A 17,009-nucleotide genomic window follows, 5' to 3' on the forward strand; every position below is an offset into this window, starting at 1 on the left:
TCATCTTGCTTGGTAGGTTTTTCATTGGTAAACGTTATACTATCTTTTTTTTAAGATTTATTTATTTATTTTAGAGAGAGAGAGTGCATGGAGAGGTGGGGAGAAGTTAGAGGGAAAGACAGACTCTGAAGCACACTCCATGCTGAGCATGGAACTCGATGTAGGGCTTGATCCCAAGACCCTGAGATCATGACTTGGGATCATCAAGAATCCGATGCTTAACCGACTGAGCCACCCAGGCACCCCATTGTTGTTGCTGTTGTTGTTTTACAAATCTTTGTATATCTTTTTTTTCTGGGGTAAATCTACTTCTGATGCTCCAAATTTTCAAAATTAGCTATCCAATATACATTTTTCCTCACGTGTTTTTAAGAATCAGTGTTCCTAGAGTAAGGTAGCAAGATGGAATGCTAACGGGATGCCGGCTCCTTCATTTGATTGAAAAATGCATATGCCACAGAAGTGAGAAGATGGTATATTCAGATATTAGTAAAAACTATAAAATCTCCCTAGAAGTCCAAGATAATTAGATTCTGATGTACCTGATGGGGGTTAGGGTTTAGGAAGAGGAAGCCAAACCAGGGCAGGAGAAAGCTGATAGCCATAAACAGGGAAAAGATTGAGGCAAGCCTTCTGGGCCTTTTTAATTTCTTTGCAATGTCCTGGTTAGAACATTGAGTGTTACCTTGTAACTGTAGGGAGAGAAGCAGCAGCACTGTATTTCAGTACCTACCTGGAGGCAGTGTAGTAGCCTCCGCATCACTATAGAAACCTGAATGCAGGGAGGGGAAACCTGCATGTGCAAATGAGAGACTTAGTTGAGGACTAAGTCCTAACTCCTCCTAACTTCTCCCCTATTGCTACCCATGGGGAGGCCATTATCATTTTATTTGGGATGGTGCTTTATTGTGTGGGATTTCACCATATGTTTAGTATTCCCAACCCCTTGCCCTAAATGACACGGTAGCAACAGTGTCATTACAATGGCCCCCAAATTCCCTTCACACATTTCCAAATACCATTTGTGGTTGAGAAGCTGTGGTTTAGGGGATTAGATCCCAAGAGGATGACAGCTCTTGGGAAAAGCTGTGCTTTGGTGGAGGTATAGAAAAGTCACTTGAGATCAGTGTCACATTACATGTGCGTGACAAACTGGAAATTGTTGAGAAAAAAATCAAAATAGGCTCTTAGCCCTAAAGAACCCTTCTAAGAATCTCTGTAAACTCACTACACCAAGGGCACAAGCTAGGGCTTGGAATTTGGCCTTTTATCCCAGAGAAACATTACTGTTGACAGTATAGATAATCCCAAGGAAATGTGGCATCACAAGAAAAATAATGAGACATCTGAAGGTACAAACACTATGTAAGAAAGAGAAAAAGTAATGGAACACACAGCAAGAATTAGAGTTATCATATCATTAGAGGGAGAGCAAGTGGATATACTGATTGGTTAGAAAGCAGAAACAAGCAGTCATAAAAAAAGAACCAGTTGAAGATTCTCTATCAAAAACAAACAATACCCAAAATAAATGACAGTCTGATGCAAGAGTAGAATGCATACAAAAGTCCAATTAGGAAACTGAGAGATCAGGTTGAGGAACTCTCCCAGAAATCAAAGAGGAAAGAGTTGAAAGAATATGAAGGATAAATTAAAAGATATGGAGCAAAGAAATAAATAGGTCAATATCCATAAGAATCTCAGGCTGGGTAAAATCCAAGTAAATAAGAAGAGATACTACATTACTTTCAAGTACCTGTGAAAATAAAAAAAATAGACCGCATCCTAGGTCACAAGGAAAACTTCAACAACTATTAAATTATTTAAATGTAAACAACAATGAAATCACATCAAAATTTTGACAGTGAATAACCATGAAATTACCTTATACCAAATGTTGTAGAATGCCACCAAGTTACACTAAGAAGGAAATATATAACTGTAAATGTAACTACTAAATAGCAGTAAGAATTAAGACCAGATGAGCTAGATGTCAATGTCAGTAATAGAAAAGGAACAGCAAAGTAAACTTGATGAAATAAGGATATCATAAGTAAAAGAGCATGTTAATAGGGTATAAAACAAAAAAGCAATAATTAACAGAATAAAAGCCTTAATTCTTAGAATAAAACTGAAAAGTGAGTAACTTGCCAGTAAATGTGATCGATAGAAAGGGAAAATGTACAAATAATTAATTTGGGGAATAAAAAAAGTGTTTACTACAGCTGCCACAAAGACTTTTGAAATCATGAGAGAAAACTGAAATAACTATATCAATACATTTGCAAAGCTTGATACAGGAATTATTTTCAAAATATATGACAATAAAATTGATGGGAGAAGAAATAAACTAAAAAATGGTAATTATTCCATGCGCAGAATAATTCTTCTAAAGACTATAGCATAGGGGTGGGAGGGAGGATAACTGACCGTAGAGAAGCCTGCCAGAGAACCTCAGCCAGGTGACCAACATGAATCGTGACAAATCGTATCAATAAGATGTACCCTTGATATACAGTGATAAAAATAACACTTCACCTCTGTAGTCTTCTCCAAACCCATAACTTTAACTTAACCCGGAGAAAAACACCAGATAAATCTCAACTGATGAACATTTTATGTAAAATACCTAATCAGTACTCCTCAAAAATCAAGTAATCAACAAACAAGTCTGAAAAACTATTACAGCCAAAAGGAATTTAAAAAGACATGTTAGCTAAATGTAACATGGGATCTTGGAACAGAAAAAGGATATTGGATAAAAACTAAAGAAATCTGAATAAAGTAGTTTTTAGTTAATGACAATGTATCAATATTGGTCCATTAATTATAACAACATACAATAGAATATGTATTATAGTAATATATACTACATATATATGTTTATATCATAATATAAATGTCTGATGATAATATGTTAATAATACAAGAGTGCAAAAGTATTTGGGAACTCTACTATCTTCCCCATTTTTCTGTAAATCTAAACCTCTTAAAAATTAAAGATTTTTAAAGTATAATTATTAAAGAATATAAATTCATAATAAAGAAAAATTTCTCCACCATGTACCACAAAGCACAAGTTTTACCTGATTTTCTACCCCTTTTACCTATGTTATATAAACTATTTAGAAATAGAAAAAAAGGCTGAAAATTCCTCACAGTATTTTGTGAGAAAAGTAAAGAAAGGGAAAATTAATCCTAAATAGATTATCTAATTGAATTCTGTAACATATGAGGGAAGAAAACCATCATGGCTTAGTATTATCCCAGGAAGACGACGTTAGACATCTACTGTATTTTGCCATGAGGGACTGACTCAGAACCCCTGGGTTCATATCAGAAGTATATTAAGCTAAAGACATTTGAGATTCAATAGATGCGAATAGTAGCCTTCTTGGAGCATCCCTTATCTGATTAAAAACAGCAACTTCTGGGCAAGGAGACTACCATAAATGTCCCTCTGGGGAGTTTCATGGCCATGAAAAAGACAAGTGGCACCTGCATAAACAAACATTATCACAAACTTTCTTATATCCTATTTATTCTTCTAAAAAGCAGGTTGTCTTTCCTAAAGGAACTATTTGTTCTTCCCAAAGAGCCTTTTCTCCCCCCTTTCTTTTCCCTAATAAATTAAAGATTGTGTTTATTTATTCATGAGATAGAGAGAGAAAGGCATAGACATAGACAGAGGAAGAAGCAGGATCATGCCCTGAGCTGAAGGTAGATTCTCAACCTCTGAGCCACCCAGGTGTCCCCCTTTTCCCTAACAAATTAGATGGGTAAGCCTCCAACCTCAAACATTAAAAAGACAGCTACCATTTTGTTGGTTTCCATATGTACATATATAAACCTTTTCTTCTTGTTACTCTGTCTTTTGTCAGTGTAATTCACAGAACTCCAGTCACTAAACAGGAGGGAAGAGAGGAACAGTTTTTCTTCCCTGACAAACACATTAACATTTAGATGAAGGAAATGCGATCATTTCATTTGATGCTAGAAAAACATCAATAAAATGCAGCAGTCATTTATAATTAAAAAATAAAACAATGTAAAAACAACTTCTCAGCAAACTAGAAATAGAAACTTGATTACTACAATAAAGGACATTTATTAAAACCCTACATCCAATACATTATGCTTACCTGTAAAATTTTAGAAGAAATTATACTAGTTAGGAAGAAATTAAAATTGTTTGTTGCCACAACTTCTACTCAACATTTTCCTGGAGTTGTAGCAAAAGTAGGAAGGAAGATCTTAAAAGGAAAAAAAAGTGACAGAAGAGGCAAAATGACAAAATTGTCTGTTTCACAAAAACATAAATGTCCACATAGATAACCCACAAATTATTAGAATTAATAAAGTTTGGTCAAATTATTTGATACGAGATTGGAAGTTGAATATTGATTCCTAAAAATTCATATCCACCTGGAATCTCAGATGGTGAACTTATTTGGAAGGAGAAGCAGGCTCCCGTGGGGAGCCTGATGTGGGACTTGATCCCAGGACCCCGGGATCACGACCTGGGCCGAAGGCAGATGCTCAACCACTGATCCACCCAGCTGCTCCAAGGCCCCAAATTCAATGATTGATACCTTCAAAAAAAGACAAAAGGACACAGAAAAGAGGAGATCCTGTGAAGATGAAGGTAGAGGTTGGAATTATGTTGCCACCAGCCAAGGAATTCCTGGGGTCACTAGAAGCTGAGAGTGGCAAGCTTGAGCCTTCTTCCCTAAAGTCTTCTGAGGGAACAAGGCCTTTCTGACACATTGATTTCAGACTCCTGGCTTCCAAAACTATGAAAGAATAAATTTAAGTTGTTTCAGCCATGCAGTTTGTGGTACTTTGTTATGGCAGCCCTCGGAAATTAATCCACGTTAAAAAAAAAAATCAATTGTGTATCAAAGCAGTAATAATGACTAACTGAAAACATTATTAGTAAATACCATATTTGCAGTCACATATAAAATTAACCAAGATATAGAAGATTCTTATGGACATTATAAAATGTAAAGGACATTAAAAAAAGGTCTGAATAAATAGAATGGTACATCATGTTTATCTATAGGAAAGCTTATCTTCTCTCATTAAGGAATCTTCTTTTAAACTATTGTACATCAAAAAAAAATAATAAACTATTGTACATCATACCCTTAGGAATATGCTCACAAAGAGGTTATACATGATTTTCAACATTTGTGCAATTCAGACTTTAAGGGGAAAAAAAGAAAATCCAAGAAGAAAAACTAGAGCAAAAGAACTTGGTGGACCAATGTTCTTAGCAGCAATGTCACAATAGCCAAACTGTGGAAGAAGCCAAGATGTCCAATGACAGATGAATGGATAAAGAAGATGTGATCTATATATACAATGGAATATTACTCAGCCATCAGAAAGGATGACTACCTACCATTTACATAGATGTGTTTGGAACTGGAGGGTATTATGCAATGCATCACCTGGAGAGGGACGCCTGGGTGGCTCAGTTGTTGAGTGTCTGCCTTAGGCTCAAGGCATGATCCCAGGTCTGGGGATTGAGTCCCACACTGGGCTCCCTGTAGGGAGCCTGCTTCTCCCTCTGTCTATGTCTCTGCCTCTCTGTCTCTCATGAAAAAATTAATAACATATTTTAAAAATTAAAATAATAAATCAGACAAAAACAATTATCATATGGTTTCATATGTGGAATATAAGAAATAATGAAAGGGACCATAAGGAAGAGGAGAAGCTGAGTGAGGAAAAATTAGACAGGAAGGCAAACCATTGAGAGACTCCTAACTCTGGGAAACAAACAAAGGGCTACAGAAGGGGAGGTGGGTAGGGGGATGGGGTAACTGGGTAATGAACATTGGGGAGGGCACAAGATGAAATGAGCACTAGGTGTTATATGTTGGCAAATTGAATTTAAATAAAAGGAAAAAACGAAAGAAAGAACTTGGTGGAAACATGGCAAATTATACTACATTCGCTGCAAATGTTGACAAATAAAGGACATTGGGTATGAGATTACAAGTTCTGTAAACCAGCACATGTGTCCTGGGAGGGAAAGTCACCAACACACTGGAAAGATGACTGCATAGAGTAGAGCCCACCTTCTAGAAAGATGGCCTAAATTGAAAATAACCCTTGTAAAACCAATATGAGGCCACATACAGGGTTTTATTTAATATCCCTAATCAAGTTATATTCTGATAACCTGAAAGGTTACTTATCACTGGTATAGGTATTTTATTTATCTTATATAATGATAGAGTTGGCTAATTAATGTTTTACTTAGGATTTCCATATGTATGTTCCTAGGTTAAATAAAGCCAGTAATTTTATTTTACTGTCTTCATTGGCTTTGGTATGAGGTTTCAAAGGATAAGTCACAGGCTTTCCTTTGTTTTCTGAAAAAACTTGTATAAAATAGGATAATCTCTTTCATAAAAGTTTGATAACTCTCACTCGCAAAACTATCTAAATCTAGTGTTTGCTTAGAAGAAAGTCTTTATTTTCTTAATGCTTACCACTCTTTTTTTAAGTTTTCCATTTCTCCGTAAGCTAATTTTGGAGTTTTATACTTTTCCAGAAATATATCATTTCTTTTAGTTTTCAAATTTGTTGGGTAATAGGTTTACAGCATTTATTCTATATTTTGTTCACTAAGACTGTCAATTTTTAAAGGACTTCTCTTTCTTCTTAGTCTTTTTTATTAAAAAAAACCCCTTATTTTAGTTAAAGTTAATACTTTACATAGTAATATATATATATATATATGGCTTCTGTCCCTGGTTCCTAATACAAAGTTCCTAAAACTTTCAGTGTCTTGAGTGACAGGAGTGTTTTTATTCATAATGAGCTGCTTTAGAACTGAGCTTCTGAGGAGACTCAGGGTGGGGGACCTAGATGGCTTCAGGATGGGGATTTGTCACCAGAAGGGTAAAAAATGTGATTATAGACCCCCCTGGGGGAGGAGAAAGGGCTGGAAACTGAGTTATAAAAACTCCTGAACAGTATTTAGAGAGCTTCTGGACTGGTGAACACATCAGTGTGCTGAGGAGGGTGATACACCCATAGAGGGTTTGCAAACTCTGAGTTTCCTTCTTATACTTTATCCTGTGCATTTCTACCTTAGTTGTATCCTTTATAGTAAATAGGGAATAGTAAGTACAGCACTTTCTTGCATGCTGAGAGTCATTCTAGTAAACATTCAAACCTGAGGAAGGGGTTAGGAGAGCCCCTCAAATGTATAGTGGTTGGTTAGAATTACAGTTGTCCCCTAAGACTTGCAACTAGTATGTGATATGGGGCTGCCTTGTGGGGTCTGTGCTAATTCTGGACAATTCGTGATAGAATTGAGTTTTTCGACACAAATAGCTGGTGTTGGAAAATGGATTGGTATGTGGGTAAATGACATATTTTGTGTCAGAATAAAATCATATATTCTCCATTGTTGTTTGGTTCTCTAATTTATGGATTTTTTTCTGACTTGCTTGTTGGGATTGTCTCCTCTGGTTTCTTAAGTTCAAGAGTTATATAATTAAAACGTTCACCTTTTAAATGTATTCAAAGTAAATTTCCTTCTAAGTTTTGTTTAGATATATGTTACGAATTCTGACATGTATCAATTTTGTTGCCATCTAAACTAAACTGTATGTATTAACATCATACAGAATGCATTCTAGGACCAGGAGGAAGTCTAGGCTGCCTGTTCTTTTTTTTTTTTTAAGATTTTATTTATTCATTTATTCATGAGAGACACACACTGAAAGAGAGAGAGAGAGAGGGGCAGAGACACAGGCAGAGGGAAAAGCAGGCTCATTGCAGGGAGCCCGACGTGGGACTCAATCCTGGGTCTCCAGGATCAGGCCCTGGGCTGAAGGCATTGCTAAACCACTGAGCCACCTGGGATGCCCTAGGATGCCTGTTCTTACTACTCTTACTAATATTTTACTTGAGATGTAGGAGCAAGGCTGAGAGAGATTCCTTCCAAGACATGCAACCTCTGCTAAAGCTGTGGAGAGGGTAGGAAAGCTGAGACACGTTACCTGGAGTCAGTCCAAGCCTTCACCAGGTTCATTGCAGTGGCCTGCCAAGGTGAGGGGCATGGTGAGACAGGGGAGGACAGAAGGACAGGCCTCCAAAGCACTTCAGGCTGTGCTGATCTAGTGCACTGCAGTGCTCTCCAAAGGTTAGAGGCAAGGCCTCTGGATGTAGAATATACTATAAAGCACACTAATCTGAGAGTGAGACTGAAGAGCAAATAGAAATCCCCAGAGAGCCAAAGAAGCTAGCATCATGAACTAAAAATTGGAAATTTGATGACTGGTCTCTAAAGCATGAAGGGATCTGTGAAGTCTTGTGCATGATCAGACCCAAGCTCTACTGGAGAGAAAGCTCTTACTCTGTCTTTAAAATTTTTAAAGCTAGTGATGAACTAACTCAAAGTAAAGCTTCAACAAAGCCCAAACAGCTCAACTATAGATTAAATGGACTCAATCCTGCATTCTGGTAACTCAACAGAAGGAATATGCCCTCTTTTTGGGAGGGGCATAAATATTATTTACTTCAATATCTACTCTTTGTTTATACAAAATATCTGACAGAGTCAAAAATTACAAGTCACATATGGAAGACTCAAAGTCTGCTTGTTGGAATCAATAGTCAAATATTTTAACATAACCCTGAAAAATATGTTAAAATCTAGTGGAAAAATTGGACAGTGTGAATAGATATGAGAATTTCAATAGAGAAATAAAAATTATTAAAGAGAACCAAATATTTTGAAGGAGCTTATAGATGAAAATGTTAAAAATGAAAAAAATTCAGACATGAAAATTATATTGGAATTATAGTGGACTGGACTCAGAATAAGAACAGCATGCTTGAAGACAAGCTAATAGCCATTATATGCAACAAAAAAGCAAAGAAAGCAAAAAATCCTCAGGGAGTATCTATGATTTGTGGGACAGTATCAATTGGTCTAGCATACAAATAACTAGAGGCCTAAAAAAGAAAAGAGATAATGGGGTAGTGAATATTCTGGAGAAATAATGACTGAGAATTTTCCAAAACTGATAAAAGACTTTAACTCACAGATCTAAGAAGCTCGATGAACCCCTAGGACAACAAAATGAAGACTTCCTCAACCAGGCATATCATAGTCAATCTGTTGAGAAGTGAAGATAAGAAATCTCTTAACAGCCCAAGAAAAAGACATATGATGTACAAAGTGTATTAGTCAGGACTCTCTTGAGAAACACAACCTGTAATATGTATGTATATATTACGTATTGTGGAATTTGTAGCAGAAATAGACATAAAACTATATAATCACAAGGGCATAAAGGTAGCAGAGAATAAATAGACTTATGCTGCTGAATAGTTCCTACATTAATCATGAAGCAGTATATTACTAGAAAATAGACTGTGATAAATTAAAGATTCACTTTATAAACTCTAGAGCAGGGGTGACAACTTATTTTTCTAAAAAGGGCCAGATGGTAAATATTGAAAACTCTGCAGGCCAGAGTGTCTTTGTCACAAGTATTCAACTCTGCTGTTGTAGTATAATGTGGAAACAACTATAGACCACATGTAGACATATGCTGGACTGAGTTCCAATAAAATTTTATTTAGAAAAACAAGCTGTGGGCAACCATAGTTGCTATAGTTGAGCAACCACTGATAAAACACAGAGGTATAGCTAAAAATTCAATGAGCCATGGAAGGATTTTGAATGAGTGTTCATAGCATCATTATTCACAATAACTCCAAATTGGAGGAAACCTGAATTCTGTTAACTGGAAAATGTTGCATATTTATATAATGAAATAGTATTCAGCAATAAAAAGGAATGAATTACTTATATATACTAGGGTCTGGATAGTCAAAACTGCTATGCTCAGTGAAAGAAGGCAGACACAGAGTACTATATTCCATGATTCCACTTGTGATACAAAAAAAAAAAAAATGGAAATATCTAGAAAAGGCAAAGCTTCAAAGACAGAAACTACCACAGTGGTTGCTGGGCTGAGGATGAGAAAGGATTGGGAAGGGGAATTAATAGCAAATGGGCATGAAGGATCATGGGATGATGAAAATATTCTATTACTGATTTATGATAATTATTGTACACAGTCATGAAACAAAATAGGTTGAAATGGAGGAGGTCTGAGGGTAGGAAGGCAGCTAGGAGGAATAATTATAGGATTCCCAAAGAGGGACAAATCCAGGGGCCTTTTCTGACTACACACTGCATGTTCTTTTTGTCTTTGGGATGTTAGCCAACCATTTCCCGTGTTTTAAACATACTCCTCAGGTTTATGACAGTCTTCTCAGTTACAGCAAATCATTAAGGCAGGGTCTCTAGGGGTGGTAGGTGATTATATGCAGTTTGAAAGATGATTCAACTATATACTTATAATGGGTAGATTATACAATATGTGAAAATATGCCTTAATAAAGTAATATTTCAATAAGTCAGTAAAGATTTCTGTTTCTACAGAATATAACAAGCTGCAAAAACTACACTCTTATTCTAACAATCAGGAAAAAAGCCAGATAAGACACAAAAACTGTAACTCCCTTGAGTAGAGAGTTCAAGTGGCAAGACATTTCAAATGATCTAAAAAACAAATAATCTGATTTAAAAATGAGCAGATGAGCAACACCTGGGTGGCTCATAGGTTAAGCATCCCACTCTTGGCTTTGGCTCAGTTCATGGTCTCATGGGTAGTGGAGTCTGAGCAGTAGACCAAGAGGTACCACTAATTGGTGAAGGCATAAAGGAAGCGACTGGCAGCTGCTAAGAGATGAGTATACAGCCCTGCACACTTCCCCTCCAACCCTTAAGCAGAAGCCTTAAACTGCTTGAGGAGAGGCTGCAAACTGTAACTCCCAGGGTCCAGATAAAACTCCATGGCTGAGAAAGAAAGATTAGAAATACAACATCTTCCTTGGGAGACAGATAGGTGACTTTCTTGCTCCCAGGACACAAAGATCCACTGCTGCAAAGAGAGGAGGCAAAAGAATAAATTCTCTACTCCTAGGGAAGAGGCAGAGAGCCTTACTGGACCCAGGAAGGTCTACCTCTATAATAACAGGGCAGGAAACTCCCACCTAAGACCAATCATAGATCTAAGCCAGAGAGTGGCTGCCATGGGAAGGAGAAGCAGGAACTCAGACAGGCTTTCATAAAGACTCAGGCACAGAGGACTTGCCTAGACTGGGGCTGAACCAGGAAAACAGAGAATCTCTCCTGCCTCCACTCCAGGTCTGATACCCAGTAGCAAAGGAACAACAGCAGCCTGCAGTGGGGTGGGGGTGGGGGAGGGGGGGATGGACATCATGGTGACATTGGCTTCAGAGAAGGTTGAGAGCACAGGGTGCAGCAGGAACACTGAGGAAAGACCTTCCTACCTCTCAGCCCCCACCTTAACCGTAGGGCAACAAAGAACTTGAAGCCTTTGGTACCTAGAAGCTAATAACACCAAGAACGAGTTATTAGGATGTTGCTAGGATAGCAACACCACTCCATCGTTCTTTATGCTGGTTTTTTTTTTTTAAGATTTATTTATTTATGAGAAAGAGAGAGACAGAGACAGAGACACAGGCAGAGGGAGAAGGAGGATCCATGCCGGGAGCCCGAGCGGGACTCGATCCTGGGACTCCAGGATCGTGCCCTGGGCCAAAGGCAGGCATCAAACCGCTGAGCCACCCAGGGATTTCCCGCCCCCCCCTTTTTTAAAGATTTATTTATTTATTTATGAGAGAGAGAGAGAGAGAGAGAGAGTTTATGCTGGGTTGAAGCAGTACTTAAAATTATATGGGAACCTCCGAAGGATCTGTTACACAACTGAAAAAAGTCTTCATTTTTTTCCAACACAAAAAAGCCAGTATTTCAAATTGTCCTTTTGATTACTACCTATAGTGTTTTACACAGTGGGGCAATACACCCTAGTAAAATTCACAATGGGAGAGGGAGAATCAGTGAGGGAAGGGTCATATTGAAAGGGGACTCTGAAACATCACCTGAGTTAGTAGGCAGATCTCTTCTATAAAAGAATATGTATGTAAATTGAATGTCTAGAGTGGATAACGATTTTCTAAAGTCTTTTAATCCTTCCCACCTTTTGAAAAGGCTTGAAGTCACCAGGACCACCTGTACTCAAGCTTGAAACTATCCATACAATTTGTTTATAAAATTAAGAGTATAGTTTCAAGAGTCAGACTGCCCCACTTGCAGGCTGTGAGACCTTGGACAGGTGCATTAAGCTTCTAGTGTGTCAATTGTGTCTATTGTAAAATGAGGATTGTGATGAAATTTATCTTACAGGGTTCATGTGAGGATTAAAAGAAACATCCCACGTAAAATGCTTAGCACAGTGAATGCTGCTCAGTGTATGTTAGCTGTGATAATTCTAATTCTCATCAGGAGGTAATAAAGTCCTTGAATCACTCTTGAAGTTAGAATGAAATGAAGGAGATAGAAGAGAAGGATATTGTAGAGACTGAATCAACTTGTTGACTCATTGAACTGAAGGATGAGAAAGAGGGTGGGATGGAAAATGGTGCTGCATTTTGAGACCCCCCAAATGAGCACCAGAATGGTGGTGCTGTTGATACACTGGAAAGCATGCATCAGGTTTGTAACAGGTGGTCCATTTGGCTCCAGCCCATTCCATTTGGGATTGCAAGCCAACTCACTACTTTTTCCAGTTGAAGCCAGAAATCCAGATAATTATGTGAAATCTCTTGAATATTTTATATTCTTGAAAATCTGGAGCAAATAAAACATGACTGTGAGATGCAAATTTGCAACCTCTGTGTAGGATCTTAGAGGTTCCACTGCTGTGGAATTCCTCATTATACGTCCCATAATACCTTTCCCATTAAATATTGGTTGGATAAATGGATTTTTGATGAAAGGATTTTCCATAAAGCATACATACCAATACTTATTGATTTTATAAGTTTCAAATTTATAAAAGTGTTTGGAGAATGAGATTTTAAAACCTCACTTTCTTGTTTGATATTTAACAGTTTAATATTGGAGATGCAAAGGAAATAAACATTACAAACATATTATGTAGAGTGAACCCCCAGGCAGAATTGTTCAAGGAAGAGGTAGTCTTTTCGGTCCACAGACACTACTTTTAATTTTTTCAGTAAGCTCGATAATCTTGTTATACAGGCAGTAAACCATCTAATTTTCCTCTTGATTCCTCTGCTGATGCCACATTTTTTTTTTTTCTGACTGAGAAGACAGTTTTAAAACATTTTAGCCTTTGCTGCTTATACTCTGTATTGTATTCTCTTTTCTTGTTAGAACTGCCTTTACCCTGCTTTCTCTCCCACCTGCCTCTGGAAAGCTTTCTTAAACATGGATGGCATCTGTATTTGTAGGCTAGAGAAGAGCTCGCCACAAAGTCTGAGTTCTAGTTAATCAGGAGACAAAGACATACTTGGAAGGAGGGTATGCAAGGCAGAGAAAGAAGTAGGTACAAAGGGGCACCTGGGTGGCTCAGTGTTTGAATGTCTGACTTTGGCTCAGGTCATGATTCTGGGGTCCTGGGATCGAGTCCTGCATTGGGGTCCCTGCAGGGAGCCTGCTTCTCCCTCTGCCTGTGTCTCTGCCTCTGTGTGTCTCTCATGAATAAATGAATAAAATCTTAAAAAAAAAAAAAAAGGAAGCAAGTACAAAGCATAAAGGTAGCAGAATCAAGTTATGTTTAGGAATGATTGTGGTACAGAGTGGCTACGAAACATGTGAGGAGGCAGGAGATGAAATTGGAAAGTTGGTTTTCATGATACAATCTCCACCTCTTCATATAGCCTCCAAGACTTCATCCTGGAGTATTTCCAAACAGAAATGCCTCCCTCCCACAGAGACAAAGACACACCCAAAGTTCTTTGTGAGCTTTAGATGAAAGAGATTTAGGCTTAAGTACATGCTCTGCAACATACGAGGTACTTGACCTCAGGAATTACTTAAAATCTTTGGACCCCAGTTTCCTTATTTGTAAAATGGAAATCAAGTATGTTTATCTCAAAGAGTTGTTGTGAGGACTTAACTACATGAATGTGGGTTTTTTTTTAATAGATTTATTTATTTATTTATTATTTATTCATTCGTGAAAGACACAGAAGGGGGTGGGGAGCCAGGACACAGGCAGAGGAAGAAGCCTGCTCCATGCTGGGAGCCTGATGTGGGACTTGATCTCGGGTCTCCAGGATCACGCCCTGGGCCAAAGGCAGGCACTAAACCACTGAGCCACCCTGGGATCCCCTGAACATGTTTTTAATAAACTTAACACAGTACTCTACATGTAAAAAGTTCTTAGTAAAGGGCAACTAGTAGTAATAACAGTTGTGTTCCAAAAATACAAAATTACTCTGAATGTACTACAGTCATCTTCAACATATTTTTGTAGATGTTGTGCCTTCCACCTGGAGTCTCTCTAAAACTTCCTCTGACTTTCCTCCCCCTACCTCTGATTGCTCTTTTATTTTAAATTTTAATTCCAGTATAGTTAACATACAGTGTTATATTTACCTCTGATTGCTTTTGATGGTTTCCCACTTCAGCGTAGAGATTGCTTAACCCAGGGTCCCTTGGGAGATCCATAGATAGAAATCAAAGGAGAATGTGAATTTAGATCAAAAGAAGATTAGATTTTATTTTCCCTAACATCTCGCTAAAATTCAGCATTAAAATTTTTTTGGATAGATAATAAAGTGCCATAGTATTAGTGATATCTAACATTCAAATGATTAGAAATCACAAATATTGGGATGCCTGGGTGGCTCAGTGGTTGAGCATCTGCCTGCCTTAGGCTCAGGGCATGGTCCTAGAGTCCTGGGATCAGGTCCCACATTGGGCTCCCTGCATGTAGCCTGCTTCTCCCTCTGCCTGTGTCTCTACTGCTCTCTCTGTGTCTCTCATGAATAAATAAAATCTTTTAAAAAATCACAAATATTTCATATCAAGTCCCAGTTGTTGCAGATATCATGAAATAGCATTTATTCTCATTACTACTTTGAAATTGCAGTAGTTATTAGACCTAACAGTAGATATTTTTAATTAATGGGTAAATAGAAGGGCATATATGTCTACATCAGATTTTGAAATACCTTGAAAACTGTAATTCAATATAATTGGTTTTCTTTGAAGTCCTATATATTTTAATTCATGCATGTAATAACATTTAATGACAGAAAGGGTTCAGAGATCATGAAAGGGTTCTATGGCACACACACACACAAAGAAAGATTATGAAACTCTGTCTTAGCACTTACTATAGTATACTGTCCACTAATTTAGATAAATACACTGTTTTCAGTTAGAAGTTAGTGTACAGTCTCAAATTTATATTCTGAGCAAAACTTTAGTTTCAATTAATGCCATCATCTCCCTCCATCAAAAAGACAAGACACAATTACTTACTTTTAGTTATAGACAGTTGGTGTCCAGTGAGCTCATTGAGCATGGGTGTTCTTTAAATTAGGATTTCCTGGGCACCTGGGTGGCTCAGTTGGTTAAGCATCTGACTCATGCCCTCAGGATCATGGGATCAAGCCTCAAACTTACTCTGAGCTCAGTGGTGAGTCCGTTTGGGATCCTCTCTCTCTCTCTCTCCCTCTGCCTCTGCCCATTCCTTGACTCTCTCTTTCTCTCAAAATAAATAAATAAATTTAACAAAAAAATTTGGATTTTCTTCTCTAGTTCAAGTGTCTTGTCTCCCTAAAACAGTTTTATATCCTTTAGCATAAACCCCAAAGGACTTTTAACTTCAGCCTAGGTTGTATTTAGTCAGCAGGAACATTATTACTCCCAGAGTTATAAGGAAAATCCAGAAGATCTACAAAATGCTAACTGTTGCTTAACTTACCAGAAACTGGGGTCACAGACCAACCATCTAGCTTAAAATCTCAGGAAAGACTACTTCCAAGGACAAAAGGGACACAAATACTGACTTCTGAGGGAACAATGAATAATAAGAATTTAGTTACTTTTTTTTAAACAAATTGCTAAAAGCTGAGTGTGGGCAGAGGGTGTGAGAGTACAGAACTCCTAGGAATGAAGACATAGGAAACATTTGTACTTACTGATTGTTCTTCTCCTTGGATCTCCACCAAACACTCATGAGAAAGACTAGGGTCAGTGCAGAAGACTAGACAAAGCCTCCTCAGCGGGCCAGGTCTGGAGGAGAGAGAAGCTCCTTGATGGGAAAGACACAAAACCTCTCCTGCATCCTCTTCCACTAAGAGCTAAGGCCTTATGCCACTAAAAAAGAACTGTAAGCCCTGGCCTTTCTAGAGCCAAACTATAGTTGGGGAAATGGAGAAATAAAACTGTGTGCTGCTCAGGGTGGGGCGGGACAGGAAACTGACCTCTACCAAGATCATTAGAGATTTCCTAATGCTGCAAGGAGGCAGGCGGCATCACCAAGAAAGCCACTCCAACCTCTATCCAACGTAGGGACACAAAGCCTGCCTAAGATTGAAGCTGAACTGGAACACCAGAGAATCCCACTCCTTCTCCCCAGCAGGGTAGACAGCACCAAGTGAAAAGCAACTGCTGTCAACCATGAGAGAAGGAGCAAGAGCTTGGAGAAAGATTCATTCTAAGACACAGGGAAGGATAATACTAAGGATGAAAGAGGAACACTGAGAAAAATCCTTTGTTGAAACAAAACCCACCCTAAACACCAGTAACTCCAGAGAATCTTGAAGCTGATGGTGAATTCAAGGTCACCATAGCAACAACAGAGACCCAAACCCAGCTCAACTCCTGATTAGACTGAATGAACTCTCTTCACCCAACACACACACTATTGACCTAGGAGAAGGGGTGTAGCTTTTCTGTGCATAAATACTATTTATTTCAGTGTGTATTATTTTCAACTTTGTGTTTGGCAATAAATAAAAAATTTGTGAAACACACAAAATAAACAAGAAAAAATACCCCATGGTAAAGAGCAAGGCAAACCATAGAATTAGTCTTAGAGATGACCCAAATATTGGAA

General features: G+C 37.9%; 1 protein-coding gene across 23 annotated transcripts in view; it reads right to left on the reverse strand.

The window, feature by feature from the left end:
• The window catches only part of NXPE4 (neurexophilin and PC-esterase domain family member 4), a 49,089-nt gene extending 32,356 nt beyond the window's left edge, over window positions 1-16,733 (reverse strand). For 4 of the 23 annotated variants that reach the window (XM_077893603.1, XM_077893602.1, XM_077893594.1 and 1 more), the window contains exons 1-2: window positions 15,428-15,864; window positions 14,537-14,594 (exon numbers count right to left, since the gene is read on the reverse strand). Coding sequence is in view for 9 of the 23 variants with exons in the window: in XM_077893590.1 (XP_077749716.1) it covers window positions 14,537-14,594; window positions 16,090-16,127 (96 nt within the window). In the remaining 14 variants the exon portion in view is untranslated. The other 19 variants (XM_077893601.1, XM_077893593.1, XM_077893605.1 and 16 more) reach the window with 17 other exon arrangements.
• Between the last annotated feature and the right edge of the window lie 276 nt (window positions 16,734-17,009).

The sequence above is a fragment of the Canis aureus genome, chromosome 3, assembly GCF_053574225.1.
Source record: "Canis aureus isolate CA01 chromosome 3, VMU_Caureus_v.1.0, whole genome shotgun sequence".
Lineage (NCBI taxonomy): Eukaryota > Metazoa > Chordata > Mammalia > Carnivora > Canidae > Canis > Canis aureus.